Genomic DNA, 23,515 nt, shown 5'->3' with positions numbered 1-23,515 from the left:
CTTCTTCCATTTTCCTGGTTTGTTCCTTGAAAAACTCTACAAGATTGGTTAGACCCAATTTACCATGCACAGAACTGGGTTGATAAGTGGCAGATGAAGTGCAATCTGGAAAAGTGTGAAGTGATTCACTTTGGAAGTTCGAACTTGAAGGTAGAATACAGAGTTAATGGCAAAATTCTTAACAGTATAGTAGAACAGAGGGATCTTGGAGTTCACGTCCATAGATCCCTCAAAGTGCAGCGCAAATTGATAGGGTGGTTAAGAAAGCATATGGTGCATTCATCTTCATTAGCTGGGAACTGATATCAAGGGCTGTGAGATAATGTTGCAACTCTATAAAACTCTAGTCACATCATATTTAGAATATTATGATCATTGCTGGTCACCTTATTATCAGAAGGATGTGGAAGCTTCAGAGATGGTGTGGAGGAGATTTACCAGGATGTTGCCAGGTTTGGAGAACATGTCTTATGAGGATAAGCTGAGCAAGCTAGGACTTATTTCTTTAAAGAAAAGGAGGATGAGAGGTGTACAAAGTAGATAGCCAGTGTCTTTTTCCCAGGGCTGAAATGGCTAATATATGGAGGCACAACTTTAAGGTGTTTGAGGAAAGTATAGGAAGGATGTCAAAGGTAGTTTTTTTTTTAACACAGAAAGTAGTAGTTGTTTGGAATGCACTCCCAGGGTTGGTGGTAGAGGCAGTGCCATTCAGAACATTTAATCTACTTTTTGGTGCATGGATGAAAACAACAGAGGGCTACGTGGGAGGGAAGCTTTAGTTTGATAAAGGGTCGGCACAATATCATGGGCTGATGAGCCTGTATTGTACTCTGCAGTTTTGTGTTCTATTTTCTAAGGCTAAGAAAGAGTTAATAACTTAGAGGAAAAGTAAATTTTATTACAGAGAGAAAAGTGAGTTGGGAATTGGAAGAGAGGGAGGAGAGAACACAAGGGAACATCTGTGCTAGGGTGAAGATCAGAAGAAATGAAAAGGTTAAAGATTGACAACTCATAGTGAAAGAAGATTGCGAAAGTATTAGTAAACAACAAAAGTATAGTGTGGAGGGTATGCCCTTTTACTGGCTGTGAAATATTTTGGGATATACTGAGAGAGTATACTGAGAAATGAATATTCAAGGGTATACGTCCTATTGAAAGGACAGACTGATGGGCAGAGGGGGTGGGGTGGCTCTGTTGGTGAGGAATGATATTCAGTCCCTTGTGAGGGGGGGACATAGAATTGGGAGACGTAGAGTCAGTATGGATAGAACTGAGAAATCCTAAGGGTAGAAAGACCCTAATGGGAGTTATCTACAGGCCCCCAAACAGTAGTCTGGATGTAGGGTGTAAGTTGAATCAAGAGTTAAAATTGGCATGTTGCAAAGGTAATGCTATAGTTGTTATGGGGGATTTCAACATGCAGGTAGACTGGAGGAATCAGGTTGGTACTGGACCCCAAGAAAGGGAGTTTGTGGAGTCCCTCCGAGATGGATTCTTACAACAGCTTGTACTGGAGCCTACCAGAGAGAACGCAATTCTAGATTTAGTGTTGTGCAATGAACCGGATTTGATCAGGGACCTCAAGGTAAAGGAGCCATTAGCAGGTAGTGACCATAATATGATAAGTTTTAATCTACAATTTGAGGGGGAGAGGGGAAACTTGGAAGTGTCAGTATTACAGTTGACCAAAGGGAACTATGGTGCTATGACGGAGGAGCTGGCCAAAGCTCAATGGAACAATACCCTAGCAGGGATGACAGTGGAACAGCAATGGCAAGTGTTTCTGGGAATAATGCAGAAGGTACAGGATCAGTTCATTCCAAAGAGGAAGAAAGATCCTAAGGGGAGTAAGGGGAGGCCGAGGCTGACCAGGGAAGTAATGGACAGTATAAAAATAAAAGAGAAGTATAACATAGCAAAGACAAGTGGGAAGCCGGAGGATTGGGAAACTTTTAAAGGTAACTAAAAAGGCAATACGTGGAGAAAAAATGAGGTACGAAGGTAAACTAGCCAAGAATATAAAGGAGGATAGTAAAAGCTTCTTTAGGTATGTGAAAAGGAAAAAAATAGTTGAGACCAAAATTGGGCCCTTGAAGACAGAAGTGGGTGAATTTATTATGGGGAATAAGGAAATGGCAGACGAGTTGAACAGGTACTTTGGATCTGTCTTCACTAGGGAAGACACAAACAATCTCCCAGATATACTAGTGGCCAAAGGACCTAGGGTAATGGATGAACTGAAGGAAATTTTCTATTAGGCAGGAAATGGTGTTGGATAGACTGTTGGGTCTGAAGGCAGATGAGTCCCTGGGACCCGATGGTCTGCATCCCAGGGTACTTAAGGAGGTGGCTTTAGAAATCGTGGACTCATTGGTAATCATTTTCCAATGTTCTATAGATTCAGGATCAGTTCCTGTGGATTGGAGGGTGGCTAATGTTGTTCCTCTCTTCAAGAAGGGAGGAAGAGAGAAAACAGGGAATTATAGACTGGTTAGCCTGACGTCAGTGAAGGGAAAGATGCTGGAGTCAATTATAAAAGATGAAATTATGACACATCTGGATAGCAGTAACAGGATTGGTCCGAGTCAGCATGGGTTTACGAAGGAGAAATCGTGCTTGACTAATCTTCTGAAATTTTTTGAGGATGTAACTATGAAAATGGACAAGGGAGACCCAGTGGATGTAGCGTACCTGGACTTTCAGAAAGCCTTTGATAAAGTCCCACATAGGAGATTAGTGGGTAAAATTAGGGCACATGGTATTGGGGGCGGAGTACTGACATGGATTGAAAATTGGCTGGCTGACAAAAAACAAAGAGTAGCGATTCCCTTTCGGAATGGCAGGCGGTGACCAGTGGGTTACTGCAGGGTTCAGTGCTGGGACCGCAGCTGTTTACAATATATATTAATGATTTAGATGAGGGAATTAAAAGTAACATTAGCAAATTTGCCGATGCCACAAAGCTGGGTGGCAGTGTGAAATGTGAGGAGGATGTTATGAGAATGCAGGGTGACTTGGACAGGCTGGTTGAGTGGGCAGATGCATAGCAGATGCAGTTTAATGTGGATAAATGTGAGGTTATCCACTTTGGTGGTAAGAACAGGAAGGCAGATTATTATCTAAATGGAGTCGTTAGGAAAAGGGGAAGCACAACGAGATCTAGGTGTTCTTGTACATCAGTCACTGAAAGCAAGCATGCAAATACAGCAGGCAGTGAAGAAAGCTAATGGCATGCTGGCCTTCATAACAAGGGGAATTGAGTATAAGAGCAAAGAGGTTCTTCTGCAGTTGTACAGGGCCCTGGTGAGACCACACCTGGAGTACTCTGTGCAGTTTTGGTGTCCAAATTTCAGGAGGGACATTCTTGCTATTGAGGGAGTGCAGCATAGGTTCACAAGGTTAATTCCCGGGATGTTGAAAGATTGGAGCGACTGGGCTTGTATACTCTGGGATTTAGAAGGCTGAGAGGGGATCTTATTGAAACATATAAGATTATTAAGGGATTGGACACACTGGAGGCAGGAAGCATGTTCCCGCTGATGGGTGAGTTCAGAACCAGAGGCCACAGTTTAAGAATAAGGACTAGGCCATTTAGAATGGAGTTGAGGAAAAACTTTTTCACCCAGAGAGTGGTGGATATATGGAATGCTCTGCCCCAGAAGGCTGTGGAGGCCAAGTCTCTGGATGCTTTCAAGAAAGAGATGGATAGAGCTCTTAAAAGATAGCGGAATCAAAGGTTATGCGGATAAGGCAGGAACTGGATACTGATTGTGGATGATCAGCCATGATCACAGTGAATGGTGGTGCTGGCTCGAGGGGCCAAATGGCCTACTCCTGCACTTATTGTCCATTGAGTCATGAAAGTAGCTCTACGAATGCGTATCTTTCGCTGTTCTATATATTGTCATTGGTTTAATCGGATAACATTACTCTCCTTTTAAAAAATCTATTATCCAGCAAGCACTGGGTAAACTGTTTTTGGTTTGTTTCTTTCTTTCAGTGCTGTCTATAATTGTACTCTGCTCTAATGAAAGTGACTGAAATTATTGTTTTCCAGATAAGAAATGAGCCCCAGAACATATCAATTTCCTGTCAGTACATTGCACAGGTTAAAGGACTTTCAGTGGAGAAAGTCATGGAGGTGACGACACAGAACGCAATCAAACTTTTCCCAAAACTGCAGAAATTTATCCGTTTATAAATTATCTTTGCAATAATTAAGTGACAAAAAATAGTATAAATTTGTGAATGCAATTTAAGCTTAACATAGAGTTGATGCATAATAAAGTAAGCCTCAAAGTGCAATATAATAGTTGTGTCAACATTATGACATGGCTATAAAGTTATGGAGCAAGGAAAAAGCTGCTTCAGCCCAACTTTTCCATGTTGAGCAAGGTGTCCACTTGATCTAATCCCATTGCCTGAATTTGACCCATATCTGCAAATGTTTCAGATTCGTGTAGCAACCAAATATCTTTAAAACCTTCTAATTATACCTACCTTTACCTCTTCCACTTCCTCTGCCAGCTGGTTCCATATGTTCACCAGTCTCTGTGTGGAAAAACTTGCCTCTTGCATTTTCTTTAAACCTTTTCTCTTGTCTTAAATCTATGCCCTCTAGTTTTAGACTCTCCTGTGGGAGAAAGACTGACAATTTATCTTGTCTATGCCCCTAATGATTTTATAGACTTCTATAAAGTTAACCCTCAGCTTCCTCCAGTTCAGGGAAGACAAATTCTGCTCTTTTTATAACTCAAGCCTTCACTCTGGACAAAGTATTTTATGAATCTTTTCTGGATCCTTGAGTTTAATCACATCCTTCTTATAGCATGGCAACTAGAACTGCACATAATACTCAAGTACGTTCTCACCAATGTCTTGCACAGGTGGTTTACTTAAAAGTCTATCCACTGATTCTAAGGTTAAAATCACTTTCATTATTCACTAAACATTGTTTATGCAAATCTGAACTAAAAAACTTTTGGTGAATATATTTTACTTTTGAAATAAAGAAGTTGGGAATTCACAATAAATCCATCATTATCTTAAGTAACAAAAGTACATTAGCATTTGAGTGTGGAAACTTTATCACAGTATTCCATTATTTAGTTGTCAAACTGACATTATTTACAGACATATCAAAAAACTTCTATTGAGCAATGATTCAACTATTTTGAATTGTTGTTCAACTTTGCTGTATGTCTAGTAACTTTGAAAATACACTGTGGCCACTTCATTAGGTACCTCCTAGTACCTAATAATTCTGCTACTGTAGCCTATCTACTTCAGGATTTTATGGGTGTTCAGAAAGCCTGCTCTGCAGGTAACACATGTTTAATTGATTTACTGTCACCTTGCTGTCAGTTTGAACCAGTCTCTCCATTCTCCTCTGATTTCTGTCATTAACAAAGCCCACAGAGCTGCCACTCACTGGATTTTTTTCTCTTTTTGAACCATTCTCTGTAAACTGTTAAGACTGCTGCACGTGAAAATCCCAGATCAGCAGTTTCTGAGATGCTAAAACCATTCTGTCTGGCACCTTAATCATTCTACCGTCAAAGTCACTTAGATCATGTTTTTTCCCTATTCTGATGTTTGGTCTGAAAACAACTGAACCTCTTGACCATGTCTGCATGCTGTTATTCATTGAGTTTTGACCATATGATTGACTGATTAGATATTTGCATTAATGAGCAGGTGTACAGATGTGCCTCAAAGAGTGGCCACTGAGTGAATATGTATTGAATTGCAGATAGCTAGCTTCTGGGGATGCCTTCTATCACAAAGATGACACTTTTTGTAATGTCCTGACATAGTTGTCTTGAAATTTTGGATTTTGTTGGTGCAAATCATCTTTTGTGTTGTTTACATATGAAACCGCGGGTAACAAAATAATCAAATCAAGAATGCATAAAATTATCTTTTAATAATTATTTTGTCAACATTTATTCCACTGATCTTTTCTGAAAAGGACGTCCATCCTAAAGGAAAATGGAAAAAACAAAGTCCTATTTTTATTATTTTGCCAAATATATACCAAAACACTACAGCAACACAAGAACTAGATTTACGTGCACACTAATTCTGAATTATAAATGCAAAAAAAGGAAGGAAGATTCATGGCATAATCTGCCACAGTTCTTAATTAAGCCAAATATTCAGCCTGTAAGTAGAATCATGCCTGGAGAAGGATCACGCAGAGTTTTAGAGCTGTTTTTCCCACAGTCTTCAATATGCTGAAATCCCTCGTCAGTCACATGACTTTACATAACAAGGAGATGCATATTTATTTTGTTAATAAAGGAAAATTTGCCTCAAGACTTAAAAGCACAGACTGCACTTATGAGAGATCAGATGATTTGTATTTTCAGCTTTGTTACTAGGGAAGTTATATTTAAAAGTGAAGTTCAGCCAAGTTACATCGCAAAACTTTTATCAAGAATGGGATTTTAGTATAAAACAATATGTGCTTGCCTGATTAGAATTGTGCTTCAATCTAAAAACCTTGAAAAAAAGAGTCAAAAATCAGGCCCATTTCCATCCACAGTGCATTAAAGTGCAAATTTTAACTGGTAGTTCGGGATCTTAATGCCATTTTTCTTTATAAGCATCATTTAACATTTTTGCCTCCAGTGAACTAACAATCAGGAAGATACGATTATGAACGCAGGGAACAGTATACCAGAAACAGTAAATTAACATCCAGGAGATGATTTTTAGGAAAGAATTATAATTGAGTTAAGAGGTGAAAGAGTAAAGTCTTCTTATAGAGTCTGGATGAGGAATCCTCCTGATCCTCGTGGAAACTTAAAAGGTTGAAAGCTGCTTTCCTTACTTGCCCTTACCAGAGCCTGGGTATTATGAGCCCTTGAGTCTGGAATTGGGTATCAAACACATGGCATTCAAAAATCCATTTGAAGTTGATTGACATAATTGGACCCCATCCATTGATTGTTTTTGAGATCCTTACAATCCAAATCTCTGTTGATGAAATTATAACCAAGAAAATGTAACAGCAAATTGGAAGGCAGGATGCTCCCTCCACTTCAATCACCAGCCTACCCGGGTTTGTCTCCCTTCAAATCATGGCCCAGAAATCCTTTGTTGGTGCAGAATTATCTTGGAGTACTTTGGAATTGAGTGTTCCAGGAATTATTCTTTTTGGGAATATACAGTAGGACTTTTATGACTGAACATAATGGGAGATTTGTTTTCTCTGGCAGAAGAGAAATAATTATGGCAGAATTAAGGCACCCTTTATTGGGTGCCACGGAACCTTAGATCCCAATTAGCCAAGTGCCATTTTCTGAATTTGATGATAATTCCAGAGACAATCTGCAGTGCAGCAAGACAACTTGTGAATGGACAAAAGCTTACACAAATTCAATTAACTCAGGATGCAAAAATCTAGGAAAATATTTAACTGGTGTTGGTAATTAGAGATATATTTAGGTGACTGCATGGCAGAACAGTTAATTCCTTAATGGAACATTGAGCAGGAAAGCAGCTGATACCTGTGATGTCCCCCCCATGCATGCCCTGATGTGACAAAAGGTGGTGGTAGTCATGATTTTCACAGACACAGTCAATATAGAGTGAACGATTGCCTGCCTTACAGGTTTCTCTGAACCAGGTGGCATGCTTCAGTGTCTATGTACTGTATACTAAGTCTGAAATGTATCGAAGAGTTTTTCTCCATCAAACACATAAGATTAGCTTTATTCGTCACATCTATGTTGAAATATACCATGAAGTGCATCATTAACATCTATAACCAACACAGACTGCCGATAGGGGCAGCCTGCAAATATCGCCATGCTTCTGGAGCCAACATAGCTTGCCCACAATCTACTAATCCTAACCCTTACATGTTTGGAATGTGGGAGGAAACCGGAGCATGCGCAGGAAACTCAACAGTCATGGGGAGAACGTACAAATGTCTTACAGGCAGCAATGGTAAATCTGGTTCTATCAGTATAAGTTTTTTAACAATATCATTCATCATGGGATTCCTGACAAAGCATCTTCAAGACATTCCTGTATTTATAAAACCTGGATCAATGTTTAACAGCCCTTGGTTCATTGACTACTATATAATGATAATTCAAATACTTGTTCAGATACTTCTTAAATTTTGTAAGGGTTTCTGTCATCTCTCTCTCTTTCCCCCTCTCTCTCTCTCTCTCTCTCTCTCTCTCTCTCTCTCCCCCCCCCCCCCCGTCTCTCCCTCTCCCTCTCCCCCCACCCCTAGGCAGTGTGTTTCAAGGTTCCAAACATCCTCTGGTTAAAAAGTTCTTCCTCAGGTCCCCTCCTAACCTCTTCCTCCAAAATAGGGATACTTTGGGTACAGGGTACAACTTGGCAGCATGTTGACAGTTGAAATAACATCCTTTGGCCCACTATGCCTGTGCTATGATCCTAATTTAAACCACTCATCTGCCTACATGTGGTCTACATTGCTCTACAGCCTGCCTGCTCCTCTGTCTTTATAAATTCTTGTTCTATGTTGCTATCATATGTTTCCAATACTCACCGTGGCAGCATGTTCTAAGCACCTAACACTTTCTGCTTCATAAGCACAAGAGATTCTGCTGATGTTGGAAATCCAGAGCAACACACACAAAATGCTGGAGGATCTCAGCAGGTTAGGCACCATCCATGGAAATCAGTAAACAGTTGACATTTCAGGCCAAGAACCTTCTTCAGGATTGGAATGGAAGGGGAAGATGTCAGAATAAAAAGACTTTGTCAAAGGTCTTCTGAAAATCTAAATAAACAACATCCACTGACTTTCCTTTGTTTATCCTGCCTGTTATTTCCTCAAAGAATTTCAACAGATTTGTCATGCAAGATGTCCCCTTAAGGAAACCATGCTGACTTTGGTTTATTTTGTCATGTGCCTCCAAGTACCCGGAAACATCCTTAATAACAGACTTCAACATCTTTCCATCCACTGAAGTCAGGCTAATTGACCTATAAATTTCCTTTCTTCTGCCCTCCTCCAGAACCATTCCAGAATCTAGTGATTCTTGAAAGATCAGTGCTAATGCCTTCATAATCTCTTTAGCCAACTCTTTCAGAACCTTGGCGTGTAGTCCATGTAACTTATCTACCTTCAGGCTTTTCAGCTTCCTCAGCACCTTCTCCTTAGTAATAGCAATGACACTTGCTTCTGCCCCCTGACACACTCACATTTCTAGCATTCTGCTAGTGTCTTTCACTGTGAAGACTGACACAAAATACTTAAGTTCATCCATAATTACTACCTCTCCAGTGTCATTTCCCAGCAGTCTGTTATCAATGTTTGTCTCTCTTTATATATCTGAAAAAAAAATTCTCCTCTTTTATATTATTGGCAAGCTTCTCTTCATATCTAATCTTTTCTCTCTTTATGGCCTTATGGCTCTTTAAGTTACCTTCTGTTGGTTTTTAAAAGTTTCCCAATCCTCTCCCTTCCCACTAATTTTTGCTATGTTATATACCCTCTATCTTGCTTTTTTGCTGTCTTTGATTTTCCTTATCAGCCACGGTTGCCTCATCCTTCCTTTAGGATACTTCTTTATCTTTGGGATGTATCTTTCCTGTGCCTCCCAAATTGTTCTCAGAAACTCCAGCCATTGCTGCTTTGCTGTCAACCCATCCAGTGTCCCCTTCCAATGAACTTTGACCAGCTCCTCTCTCTTGCCTCTTTAATTCCCTTTACTCCACTGTAATACTTATACATCCCATTTTAGCTTCTCCTTCTCAAACTGCAGGGTGAATTCTATTATAATCATTGACTCCCAAGGGTTCCTTTACTTTTAAGCTCCCTAATTACATAATACCCAATCCAGAAATGTTGTTCCCCTCGTGGGCTGTACCACAAGTTGCTGTAAAGAGCTGTATCATAGGCATTTTACAAATCCCCTCTCTTGGGATCCAGCATCAACCAGATTTTCCCAATCTACCTGCATGTTGAAATCCCCCCCATGACAATTGCAACATTGCCCTTTTTCCACACCTTTTCTATTTCCCTTTGTAATTGGTTGCTGACATCGTGGTTACTGCTCGGAGGTCTGTATACAACTCCCATCAGGGTTTTTTTACCCTTGTAGTTTCTTAACTCTACCCACAAGGATTCTACATCTTCCTATGTCACCTCTTTCTAAGATATTGGTTACCTCGGGTTCAGGAGTAACCTGTCCTCTTCGTACAGGTCATACTTTCCCCAAAAGATATCCCAATGATTCAGAAGTCTGAAGTCCTGTCCCCTCCTTCAATTCTTCACCCGCATATTCATCTGATAAATCATCCTATTCTTACCCTCACTGGCACGTGACACAGGCAGAAATCTGGAGATTACTAACCTTAAGGTCCTGCTTTTCAGCTTTCTACTTAACTACCTGTATTCTCTCTTCAGGACCTCCTCCCTTTTCCAACCTATGTCATTGGTACCAATATATACCATGACTTCTGGCTGTTCACTCTCCTCCTTTAGAATGCTGTGGACCTGATCTGAGATATCCTTGACCCTGGCACCTGGGAGGCAACATACCATTTGGGTGTCTCTTTCACATTCACAGAATCTGCTGTCTGCTCTCCTAATCATGGAATCTCCTATCACTACTGCACTCCTCCTCTCTCCCCTTCCCTTCTGAGCCACAGAGGTATTCTGCTCTGGCTGCCTAATCCCTTTCCCTCTCCTGACAGTCACCCAGGTCACTGCCTCCTGCGACTTAGGGGTGATTACCTCCCTGTACCTCCTATCTGTCACCTCATTTTCCCTTATGAGTCAAAGGTCATCCAGCTGTGGTTCCAGTTCCTTAACACGGTCTTGAAGGAGCTGCAGCTCAGTGCACTTTGTGCAGATGTACTTATCAGGAGGTTAACTTCTTTAGGGTAGGTATAAATCCCCTTTAAACTTTCCCCCCTCTCACCTTAAAGCCATGCCCTGTAGTATTTGACATTTCCATCATGTAAAAAATATTCTGACTATCCTATGTATGTTTTTGTCTTGTTCACTTTGATCTCTTCAGGTTGAAAGACTAGCATGTGCCATTTGTTAATGATGGAAAGGCAACAAGAGATCATTAAGTTCTGCTCATTTCTCTTTGTGGTTTGCATTGACATATGTGAATAATTTTCTGCAAAGATTTTATATTGCAGTCGGATTAGTGGGCTGGAGATCATTTAAATAATGAGGTTCCTCCATGAGATATTGGACATCTCCCCCAAACAGAACGCTCTGTTTTAATATTTTTGTTTGACAATTTCTCAACATGACTCTCATGGACCATATTAACTCTGAGCTTTGATCCTGCGCATATTTTACATGAAACTGTGTATAAAAGATAAATCCTAGAATAATCATGCCCAGTACTTCGGTAACCTCTGCAGAATTGCTGACTCAAATACTATTATAAACCATGTTCAGATCTCAGATTAGTGTCATGGATATTGTATGTTGCTACCATGAACTATGCTTGAAGAATTTAATTTTAATTATAAAAAGAATATTTAAGGATTAGAGAAGGAGCTTGAATGGTCAGCAGACTACAGTGAGTGAGTAAGAGTTATTTCAGGACAAGAACCCTATGTCACAACTTGAAAAGTTGCAGAGATGGGCGAAGTGAAGAGAAAAAAATGAAAACAAAATTATTTCCCTCATTACATAAGTCTGACCTGTTAAGTGCTTTTAACACTTTGTATTTTTGAATTTAATTTCCATTATCTATAATATTTTGCTCTGATATCAAAGGATTGTTTTGATTCCATCAGTCTCTTATTTAAGTGCAGTGTTTGTGAGAGACTCCAAAAGCAGCAGCATGTCAGATCTGATCAAGGCTCCAACATGGATTATGAGGGCAGAGATATGATTAGCATGCATCGTGGCTCAGCGAAATGGACTGCTGCTTTCCCTATAGTCTGCAATCTTCATTCCACATTGTCGAAACTTCCCCTCCAAGTCCTAGTGCCTTTTCTTTATTGACCTCAAATCTGGAATTCCTGGGACAACATTGGGAGTGGGGATTGTTGAGAATAATTGATGATACCTGTGGTACACCCTTCCAATAATTACCTTGTGATTTAGGCAGTTGTTTTAGCAGTCTCTGTATTGTAACCTGCACTTTATTTACCACTATATGTTTCACTGCCACTCCCACACTTTTTCCTGTTTTCTGTCTTAGAGACAGACCATTACACTCACCTAATCAACACTGACCAACAAACACTCATTTTATTCTCTCCAAGTTCTCTTCCAGCCCTTCATTTTAAAATTAGTCCTGCTCCATTCATCTTCCCATTCCCACAAATAACATGAAACCTTATTCTATTCTGACTTCTAAACTCAGAGCTTGTTGACCTCAAATGCATTGAACCAAAAATAATCCTCTAATGAGTACTACAAATATAACACAATTTCACTTTAAACTGGTAAATTGTTAAATTGTGTATAAACCCTTTAGGCTTCCTATAATGGGTAAAGAGCTCTGGCTGTAAGAAGATATCACAATGGAGGTGTATAAGGTCCAAATTATTCCTCTGATAGATTCTTAACAAGGCAAACAGCTCGAGTCTTTCCAAGCAACACACACAAAATCCTGGAGGAACTCAGCAGGCCAGGCAGTATCTATGGAAAAGAGTAAACAGTCAATGTTCCAGACCAAGGACCTTTACCAGTGCTGGAGAAAAAAGGCAAGTCAGAGTAAGAAGGTGAGGGGAGGGGAGGGATAAATACAAGGTAGTAGGTGATAGGTGAAATCGGGTGGGGAAGAGGGGTGAAGAGCTGTGAAGTCAATTGATGAAAGAGATACCAGAGGCTACCCAGACACAATATAAGGTATTGCTCCTCCATCTCAACAGGGAGAGGGCTCACCTTATCCTCACCTAACACCCCACTGACCTCCGAGTCCAGCACATAATTCTTCGTAACTTCTGCCATCGCCAACGAGATCCCACCACCAAGCACATCTTTCCTTTCCCCATAATTTCTGCTTTCCGCAGGGATCAGAACCTACACGACTCCCTTTTCCAGTTGTCCCTCCAAACTGATTGCCCTCCTGGCACTTATCCTTGCAAGCGGAACAAGTGCTACCCCTGCCTGTACACCTCCTTCCTCACTACCATTCAGGGCTTCTAGGTTACACTTCACATGTGAGTTTGTTGGGGTCACCTGCTGCATCCAGTACTTTCAGTGTGGCCTGCTGTATATTGGTGAGACCCGACATAGTTTGGGAGACCGTTTCGCTGAGCAACTATGCTCTTTCTGCCAGAAAAAGCGGGATCTCCCAGTGCCACCTATTTTAATTCCACTTCGCATTCCCATATGTCAGTCCATGGCATCCTCAACTGTCGCGATGAGGCCACACTTAGGTTGGAGGAGCAACACCTTATATTCCATCTGGGTAGCCTCCAACCTGATTGCATGAACATCGATTTTTCGAGTGGAGTGACATTTGCAATTTTCCAGTCCTCTAGCACCATGTCAATGATTTTTGAAAGATCATTGCTAATACCTCCACAATCTCCAACACTACCTCTTTCAGAACCCTAGGGTGCAGTTCATCTGGTTCAGGTGACTTATGTACCCACGGGTCTTTCAGCTTTTTAAGCACCTTCTCCCTTGGAATAATAACTACTCATTTCTCTTCCTTCACACACGATAACATCTGGCACACTGCTAGTGTTTTCCACAGTGAAGACCTCTGCAAAATACTCATTTAGTTCATCTGCCAGCTCCTTGTTCCACATTGTTATTTCTCCAGCCTCATTTTCATAGCAGTCCTATATCCACTCTCATCTTTTTTTATTTTCAAGTCGTCAAGTCAAGTCGCTTTTTATTGTCACTTCGACCATAAACTGCTGGTACAGTACACAGTAAAAACGTAACAACATTCCTCCAGGACCATGGTGCTACATGAACCAACACAAAACTACACTAGACTAAGTGAGACAACACAAAAACTACACTAGACTACAGACCCACATAGGACTACATAAAGTGCACAAAACAGTGCGGGGCAGTACAATAAATAATGAACAAGACAATAGGCACAGTAGAGGACAAATTACAATATAATAATAAATGATGTAGATGTCAGTCTAGTCTCTGGGTATTAAGGAGTCTGATGGTTTGGGGGAAGAAACCGTTGCACAGTCTGGTCGTGAGAGCCCGAATGCTTTGGTACCTTTTGCCAGATGGCGGGAGGGAGAACAGCTTGTATGAGGGGTGCGTGGGGTCCTTCACAATGCTGTTGGCTTTACGGATGCAGCATGTAGTGTAAATGTCTGTAAAGGCAGGAAGAGAGACCCCGATGATCTTCTCAGCTGACCTCACTATCAGCTGTAGGGTCTTGTGATTGGAGATGGTGCAATTCCTGAACCAGGCAGTGATGCAGCTGCTCAGGATGCTCTTGATACATCCTCTGTAGAATGTGGTGAGAATGGGGTGGGGGGGTGGGAGATGGACTTTTCTCAGCCTTTGCAGAAAGCAGAGATGCTGCTGTGCTTTCTTTGCTATGGAGCTGGTATTGAGGGACTAGGTGAGATTCTCCGCCAGGTGAACACCAAGAAATTTGGTGCTCTTAACGATCTCAGCGGAGGAGCCGTCAATGTTCAGCGGAGAGTGATCACTCCGTGCTCTCCTGAAGTCAACAACCATCTCTTTTGTTTTGTTCACACTCAGAGACAGGTTGTTGGCTCTGCACCAGTCTGTTAGCCGCTGCACCTCCTCTCTGTATGCTGACTCGTTGTTCTTGCTGATGAGACCCACCACGGTCGTGTCATCGGCGAACTTGATGATGTGATTCGAGCTGTGTATTGCTGCACAGTCGTGGGTCAGCAGAGTGAACAGCAGTGGACTGAGCACACAGCCCTGGGGGGCCCTGTGCTCAGTGTGATGGTGTTGGAGATGCTGCTCCTGATCCGGACTGACTGAGGTCTCCCAGTCAAGTATTTTTTACATACCTGAAAAAGCTTTTACTGTCTTTTAGTTGCTCTCTGTAGGTTTTTTAAAAGCTTCCCAATCCTCTATCTTCCTGCTAATTTTTGATTTGGTATATGCCCTCCCTTTTGTTTTTACATTAACTTTGACTTCCTTTGTCGGCCATGGTTGTACTATTTTGCCATTTGAGTATTTCTTCATTTTTGGAATACATCTGTCCTGCACCTTCCTCATTTTTTCCCCAGAAACTCACGCCGTTGCTGCTCTGCTGTCATCCCTGCCAGCAGCTCCTTCCAATTTACTTTGGCCAACTCTCTCATACCACACACAAAATGCTGGTGGAATGCAGCAGGCCAGAAAGCATCCATAGGAAGAAGCACAGTCGATGTTTCAGGCCGAGACCCTTCGTCAGGACGAAGAGACCCTCTGTCCTGACGAAGGGTCACAGCCCGAAACGTCGATTGTGCTTCTTCCTATGGTTGCTGTCTGGCCTGCTGCGTTCCACCAGCATTTTGTGTGTGTTGCTTGAATTTCCAGCATCAGCATATTTCCTCGTGTTTGCTTCTGTCATACCACTGTAATTTCCTTTACTTCACTGAAATACTGGTACATCACTTTACTTCACCACTCCCCCTCCTGGTTTCACCTATCACTTTGTACTTCTTCCTTCCCCCGCCTCACCTTCTTACTCTGGCTTCCCATCTCCACTCCCCACCCCACTGTCTCTGATGAAGGATCTCACCCCGAAACGTTGACTGTTAACACTTTTCCATAGATGCTGCCTGGCCTGCTGAGGCTCTCCAGCATTCTGTGTGTTGCTTGGATTTACTCTTGTTTGTGATTAGACAAGTCTTTCCAAGACCCGCTGGGAACCGCATATTTAACATATTACCCAGACATGAAAATGGTTTTCATCTATAGAGATTACAAACTTACATTTGCTTTCGATTCAATGTAGTAAAAATGTCAACACGAGGAATTCTGCAGATGCTGGAAGTTCAAGCAACACACATCAAAAGTTGCTGGTGAACGCAGCAGGCCAGGCAGCATCTCTAGGAAGAGGTACAGTCGACGTTTCGGGCCGAGACCCTTCGTCAGGGCTAGAAGGGTCTCGGCCCGAAACGTTGACTGTACCTCTTCCTAGAGATGCTGCCTGGCCTGCTGAGTTCACCAGCAACTTTGATGTGTGTTGCTAGTAAAAATGTCAAGTCGTTTCCATTCAATGTAACTGATTGCGTAAGGTTTACTGTAAATCTATTATTTCTCCCAAAATAAAATTACGACGCCACTTCAAAGTACTTTCTCACCCTACATAAACGCTACTTTTTTGGGAGGGGGAGGATTTAAAGGGATTTTGGGACAGGACGAGTTTCTGCCACTCCCGCAATGGGTGTGTTAGAGAAGAAACCTTGGGGGAATGGCGGTTCATCACCTTCACAACAATGGGAATTCTTCTAAAAACAAGGCACCACCCAGCATTTTAATGATGAATATTTCCTAATCGCGCCAGAAGCGCTAAATAAACTACAAACAGCCTACTAAAATGGCGCCAAGTGTGTAGCTGCAGGCAGCCAGCAGTGACTGATGAAAGAATCGGACCCCAGGCTCTCGACGTCAACTCGCTCCGCATCAGATGCGACCGGAAGTCCACCCGCATAGCAACCCTGCCGACTACCATGGCAACGGGGAATCCCGGCATGGCCGCCGGCGGTGCGAATAGAAGCAGTAACTAGAAAACAACATTCTCCGCCCCGCCGCTTTTAGGGACAGAGATAGCCCTGGGCCATGTGGAGAGTGAAGCAGCTTGTATGTTTAGCGATGCCGTGCCTCGATGAGTCACTGTAACTTCACGAGGCAGTGTCTGTCGCTCCTCTTTCACAAGAAGGCGGTGCACTGCCCCTAAGTAGTACCTTTAGCAATTCACACCCCAAAAACCAGTCTCATATTTGCATAGAGAACGGAGCTACAAAGCCGTTGAACCAAGTTGTTTTGTTCATACATACTTTATATGAGTAAATAATCAGTCAAGTTCCAGCTAGCGCTCCTGCCTTGCCAAATTAAGTGCAGTTAATAATGAACGAGACCAACTAGTATTTTCGCTTTTGACTCAGTTATTGCACAATAGTAATCTATCTGTTGGAAAATATTCAGTAGGTTGAGAAAAAATAACACTTCAGGCTCATATAAACAGAGAACAGGCAAATTTTTAAAATGCTGAGAATATGGAAAGGAATATATACTCCCACATATTATAGGAGTATAATATGGTTTAGATTAAAGCACCGGCAGGAGATCTAGCGCAAAGCAGAAGATGTTATCGGGTTAAGTAAAGAAGCAAGTCGAGAAAGACTGTAAAAGCATTACCTGAAGCCCAAGAAGAGTCTATTCATTACCTGATATTTTTGATCTTATTGTTGACTTTGGAATGCTGTAATGTGCAAGATATTAAGATAAGCCCGTTCAAGTTTGGTAGATCAGTGTGGGAAGCCAAGGTCAGGGACTGAAAATTTGCGATTAACCTTGCAGATGAAATGGAGATCCACAAAGTAATTACACAATCTGCATTTAGTCTCCACAATGTTAAGGAGATTTACAAATACAGTATTCTGATTGAAGGAAGTACACACCAATTTATTTATCAAGAAAAAGTGCTTTGGTCCCTGGATGGTAGGAAGGCTTTTTGGTTCTTGATCCTCCAAAATACTCGCATGGAATTTAAACTGGGGGTGGCGGAGGGTGGGCTTAAGAATGTTTGGATGAGGTAAAAATTCAGGTGTTGCAACTCCTGGCTTATGGGGGGCGGGGGGGGGTTGCAATTCCTGCCACTTCCTGTAAGGAGTTTGTACGTTTTCCTCATGACCGCCTGGGTTTCCTCCTACGGTCCAAAATGTATGGGCTGGTAGGGTAATTGGTCATTGTAAATTGTCCCATGATTAAACTAAGGGGTTGCTGGGCAGTGTGGCTGGAAGGGCCAAGGGGCCTACTCTGCACTGTATCAATAAATAAAAATAAATAAAGTGAATAAAAATCTGGAACAATCCATTCAGAATATCAAAAATGTAAGTGAAGATGTAAATGCTTAGTGGTGACATCTTGTTGGTAACATTAAAAATAGTGTGGGGTGATGTACAAAAATTCAGAGCTGGTGGGATGGAAGATGAGGGCAAAGACACCCTTAATGGACTTCTAAAAAACAGAAAGGGCGGAGATATAGGCAATGAAAAAGACACAGTTGAGAGCCCTGCCAATAATGCTGCAGTGGGATCTTCAGCCAAAGAAAAAGAAGGATTTGTTGGAAGTGCAGGTATGGAAGAAGGCGTCATTAGGACAGATAAGATAGACAAAATTAATGAATGCTATCACCTCCAATTTAGAAGCAGGATGCTTTGAAATTTTGTCAAGGTACCTGTGCTTTTTATAAATTTTGGCAACTCTTTGAACTTGATCCAGAATCTTAGGTGGTTTCCGGAAATTTTCAGAATACAAAGGATTTCAGCCCTGCTTTGGTGAGTACTATCATTGGCTTTTCAGGCCGAAGGTCGCCAGTCCTAAGCAAGGCATGCACATTTGCTAACCACAGTATTACTTCCTAGTTCCAAAGATGAATGCAGAGAAATTGAGGAAGGGAAATGCTGCAGATCCACCATTGTGCAGAAGATTGATGGGAAGAAATGTTTGGTGAAAGTTGATAAAATTTTCATGTTTCACACAAGAAGATGAAAAGTCATTGATAAAGTGATCAAGCTGAAGCTAAAAAATTGAAGAAGTGCACCTAATTAGGACCAGAATATAGATGATCCATATAATCGTGTCGTACAAAGAAACAGCAGGCATATTAGGATATCAGCACAAACATGTCGGTCTCCTTCCAAGGCACACTGCTTTGACAAATATTCATGGGATATAAGGATGATTCATGGTCTGCAAATGGATCCATTACTTTTTATTGGGAGACCACAGTGTGTGTGGGTTGGAAATAACATCTCCCCCCACCCCCCCACCACTATCAACACAGGTGCATTTCAAGGATGTATGCTTTGCTCACTGCTCTGTTCTCTCAATACTTGTAACTGCGTGGCTAGGCATAGCTCGAGTGGCAAACGAGAAAATCTGCAGATGCTGGAAATCCCAGCAACACACATAAAATGCTGGAGGAACTCAGCAGGCCAGGCAGCATCTATGGAAAAAAAGTACAGTTCACAATTTGGACTGAAACCCTTTGGTGATCTTCCTCCTGGCACTTACCCTTGCAAGTGGAACAAATGCGCCACCTGCCCCTACACCTCCTCTCCCACTACCATCCAGGCCCTAAACAGTCCTTCCAGGTGAGGTGACACTTCACCTGTGAGTCTGTTGGGGTCATTTACTATGTTTGATACTCCCGGTGTGGCTTCCTGAACATCGGTGAGTCCTGACGTAGATTGGGAGACTGCTTCACTGAGTACCTACACTCTATCTGCTAGACCAAGTAGGATCTCCCAGTGGCCACTCATTTTAATTCCACTTTCCATTCCCATTCTGATATGTCCATCCATGGCCTCCTCTACTGTTGTAATGAGGCCACACTTAGGTTGAAGAGATAGCACCTTATATTTCGTTTGGGTAGCCTCCAACCTGATGGCATGAACATCAATTTCTCTAACTTCCGGTAATGCCCTCCAACACCCCCACCCCCTTCTCCAGTTCCCATCCCCTTTTCCCTCCCTCACCTCATCTCTCCAATCAACTTCCTAGCTCTTAACTTCATCCATCCTCCTCCAGGTTTCACCTATCACCTTGTTTTTCTCTCTCCCCTCCCCCCACCTTTTCAATCTACTCCTCGGCTTTTTTCTCCAGTCCTGCCGAAGAGTTTCGGCCCGAAACGTCAACTGTACTTTTTCCCGTAGATGCTGCCTGGCCTGCTGAGTTCCTCCAGCATTTTGTGTATATAGTTTGAACAGCATCTATGCATTCACCAATGACATGCAGTCAATGGGTGAACGTAGAAACTCCTGATAGATGATGGAGGGAAATGAACTCAGGTCACGGGCATTGTAAAATGTGTTACGCTAACTGCTACGTTACTGTGCTGCCTGCCACTGTGTCTTTTGTACTTCTTAATTACTTCTATAATGTATGGTAATTTTATGTCTTGTAATCTACTGCTGCTGCAAAACAACAAAATTCACGACATATTAGTGATAATGAATCTGATTCTGAGTTTGATTCCCGCAACTCGTTCCATCTGCCCCCCATTCCTCCCTTATCTGCTTCCACTTATCTTCTTCAACTTATCTTCTTCATTACCGGCTACGTTTCTCTATTTCCTTTGCTCCAAATTCTTCTGGCAGTTGGTTGTTCCTGATTCCAGCATCCGTAGTCTCTTGTGTCTCTTGGGAACTCGTTTCACTGCTTCAGAAAAGACATTGAGGGCCCTCGCCCGTCCTTGTGGAGAACAGAATGGTTTAGGCATCTTTGAGGAAATGAAACTGTTAAGATAAGGACCTTTAAAAATAGTGGTGGATTTTGAGAGATCATGGGGAAGACGGATAATCAAGGCAGATCTCATTTCTTCTTTTTCTCTCCCCTCTTTATACATCCTAAAGCCAATTTTTATAATTTTTACCAGTAACGATGAAAGGTTCTTGTCCTGTTAACTTTTTCTTTTTCCACACATGCTACTTGTCGTGATTACAAACGAGAGAAAATCTGCAGATGCTGGAAATCCAAGCAACATACCCAAAATGCTGGAGGAACTCAGTAGGCCAGGCAGCATCTGTGGAATTAGAATTAGAATTTTTATTTCTTACATCCATCTCTCAACATGAGGGAGGAAAAAATCTTTATGCTGCGTCTCCTTCGCTATGTACAAGCAATAAGGAAGGGAAATGTGGGAGGATATTGCCCAAACACTAAGATTGTATACATAATTGTTTTGTATACAGGCATGTACAGTCAGATATGCAATCAGATCAATGTTTATTGATAAATCTGATGGCCTGGTGAAAGAAGCTGTCCTGGAGCCTGTTGGTCCTGGCCTTAATGCTGCGATATTGTTTGGCAGATGGAAGCAGCTGAAACAGTTTGTGGTTGGGGTGGCTGGAGTCCCTGCTGATCCTCCAGGCCCTTTTCTTCGTACCTGCTGCTGTAAGTATCCTGAATAGAGGAAAGTTCACATCCGTAGTCTGACATCAGTGGTGGGGAAGATGCTGGAGTCAATTATAAAAGATGAAATAACGGCACATTTGGATAGCAGTAACAGGATTGGTCCGAGTCAGCATGGATTTACGAAGGGGAAATCATGCTTGACTAATCTTCTGGAATTTTTTGAGGATGTAACTATGAAAATGGACAAGGGAGAGCCAGTGTACCTGGACTTTCAGAAAGCCTTTGATAAGGTCCCATGTAGGAGATTAGTGGGCAAAATTAGAGCACATGGTATTAGGGGTAGGGTACTGACATAGAAAATTGGTTGGCAGACAGGAAACAATGAGTAGGGATTAATGGGTCCCTTTCAGAATGGCAGGTGGTGACTAGTGGGGTACTGCAAGGCTCGGTGCTGGGACCGCAGCTATTTACAATATACATTAATGATTTAGATGAAGGGATTAAAAGTAACATTAGCAAATTTGCAGATGACACAAAGCTGGGTGGCAGCCTGAAATGTATGGAGGATGTTGAGATAATGCAGGATGAATTGGACAGTTTGGGTGAGTGGGCAGATGCATGGCAGATGCAGTTTAATGTGGATAAATGTGAGGTTATCCATTTTAGTGACAAGAACAGGAAGGTAGATTACTATTTGAATGGTGTCAAATGAGGAAAAGGGGAAGTACAGTACAACGAGAGCTTGATGTCCTTGTTCATCAGTCACTGAAAGTAAGCATGCAGGTACAGCAAGCAGTGAAGAAAGCTAATGGCATGTTGGCCTTCATAACAAGGAGAGTTGAGTATAGGAGCAAAGAGGTCCTTCTGCAGTTGTACAGGGCCCTGGTGAGACCACACCTGGAGTATTGTGTACAGTTTTGGTCTCCAAATTTGAGGAAGGACATTCTTGCTATTGAGGGAGTGCAGCGGACGTTCACGAGGTTAATTCCCGGGATGACGGGACTGTCATATGTTGAAAGATTGGAGCGACTGGGGTTGTATGTACCGGAATTTAGAAGGAAGAGAGGGGATCTGATTGAAACATATAAGATTATTAAGGGATTGGACACGCTAGAGGCAGGAAACATGTTCCCGATGTTGGGGGAGTCCAGAACCAGAGGTCATAATTTGAGAATAAGGGGTAAGCCATTTAGAACGGAGTTGAGGAAAAACTTTTTCACCCAGAGAGTTGTGGATCTGTGGAATGCTCTGCCTCAGAAGGTGGTGGAAGCCAATTCTCTGGATGCTTTCAAGAAAAAGTTAGATAGAGCTCTTAATGATAGCGGAGTCAAGGGATATGGGGAGAAGGTAGGAATGGGGTACTGATTGTGGATGATCAGCCATGATCGCGGTGCTGGCTCGAAGGGCCGAATGGCCTACTCCTGCACCTATTGTCTATTGTCTATTTTCACAGAGGCGCTGGACTGTCTGCACCACCCCCTGCAGTGCCCTGTGATTGAGCGAAGTACAGTTCCTATACTAGACGGTGACACATCCTGTCAGGATGCTCTCAATGGTGCCCCTGTAGAAAGTCTTGAGGATTTGGGGACTCATGCCAAACTTCTTCAGCTGTCTGAGATGAAATTTCTCTGCATCTCTATTTTAAATGGACATCCCTCTATCCTGAGGCTGTGCCCTCTTGTCTGAGACTCCCTCACCATGGGAAACATCCTTTCCACATCGACTCTGTCTAGGCCTTTCAACATTCGAAACATTTTATTGAGATCCTCCCTCATCCTTTGAAATTCCAGTGAGTACAGACCCAGAGCTACCAAACATTCCTCATACGATAACCATTTCATTTCTGGAATCATCCTTGTGAACCTCTTCTGAACCCTCTCCAATACCAGCATATCTTTTCTTAGATGAGGAGCCCAAAACTGGTCACAATACTCAAGGTGAGGCTTCTCCAGTGCCTTATAAAGCATCAGCATCACATCTTTGCTCTTGTATTCTAGACCTCTTGAAATGAACACTAACATGGCATTTGCCTTCCTCACCACTGACTCTACCTGCAAATCCCTTTGCACCTCAGAGTTTTGGATTTTCTCCCCATTTAGAGAATAGTCTGCACATTTATTCCTACTGCTGAAGTGCATGGCCATACATTTTCCAATATTTTATTTTATTTGCCACTCTCTTGCCTATTCTCCTAATCTGTCTAAATCCTTCTGCAACCTGCCTGTTTCCTCAACACTACCTGTCAGTGATCTATGGAATAAGATAAATGTTGATAATGAAATACAGAAATCTTTATTAGCAAGGAGACCTTTGTTCCAAAACAGACTTATTCCTTTTACAATGGACAATCAACTTTTATATAATTGGTACCAAAAAGGGATTAAATTTATAGGAGATTGTTATGAACGAGGTATATTGATGTCATTTGAACAACTAAAGGATAAATATAAAATATCAAATAACACTTTCTTTTGTTACCTTCAATTAAGGGCTTACTTAAAAGGT

General features: G+C 42.0%; 1 protein-coding gene across 3 annotated transcripts in view; it reads left to right on the top strand.

Moving 5' to 3' along the window:
- LOC140201296 (putative deoxyribonuclease TATDN3) overlaps positions 1-6,326 on the top strand; it is an 82,955-nt gene extending 76,629 nt beyond the window's left edge. For all 3 annotated transcript variants that reach the window (XM_072265161.1, XM_072265160.1, XM_072265162.1), the window contains one exon: positions 4,058-6,326. In XM_072265161.1, the coding sequence (XP_072121262.1) occupies positions 4,058-4,201 (144 nt within the window). In that variant the 3' untranslated portion in view covers positions 4,202-6,326. The remainder of the gene's footprint in view (positions 1-4,057) is intronic.
- Positions 6,327-23,515: the final 17,189 nt, after the last annotated feature.

Source organism: Mobula birostris, chromosome 8 (genome assembly GCF_030028105.1).
Source record: "Mobula birostris isolate sMobBir1 chromosome 8, sMobBir1.hap1, whole genome shotgun sequence".
In the NCBI taxonomy this organism is placed as follows: domain Eukaryota; kingdom Metazoa; phylum Chordata; class Chondrichthyes; order Myliobatiformes; family Myliobatidae; genus Mobula; species Mobula birostris.
Note: the sequence above shows the minus strand (reverse complement) of the source record. Positions and strands in the feature narration are given on the sequence as shown.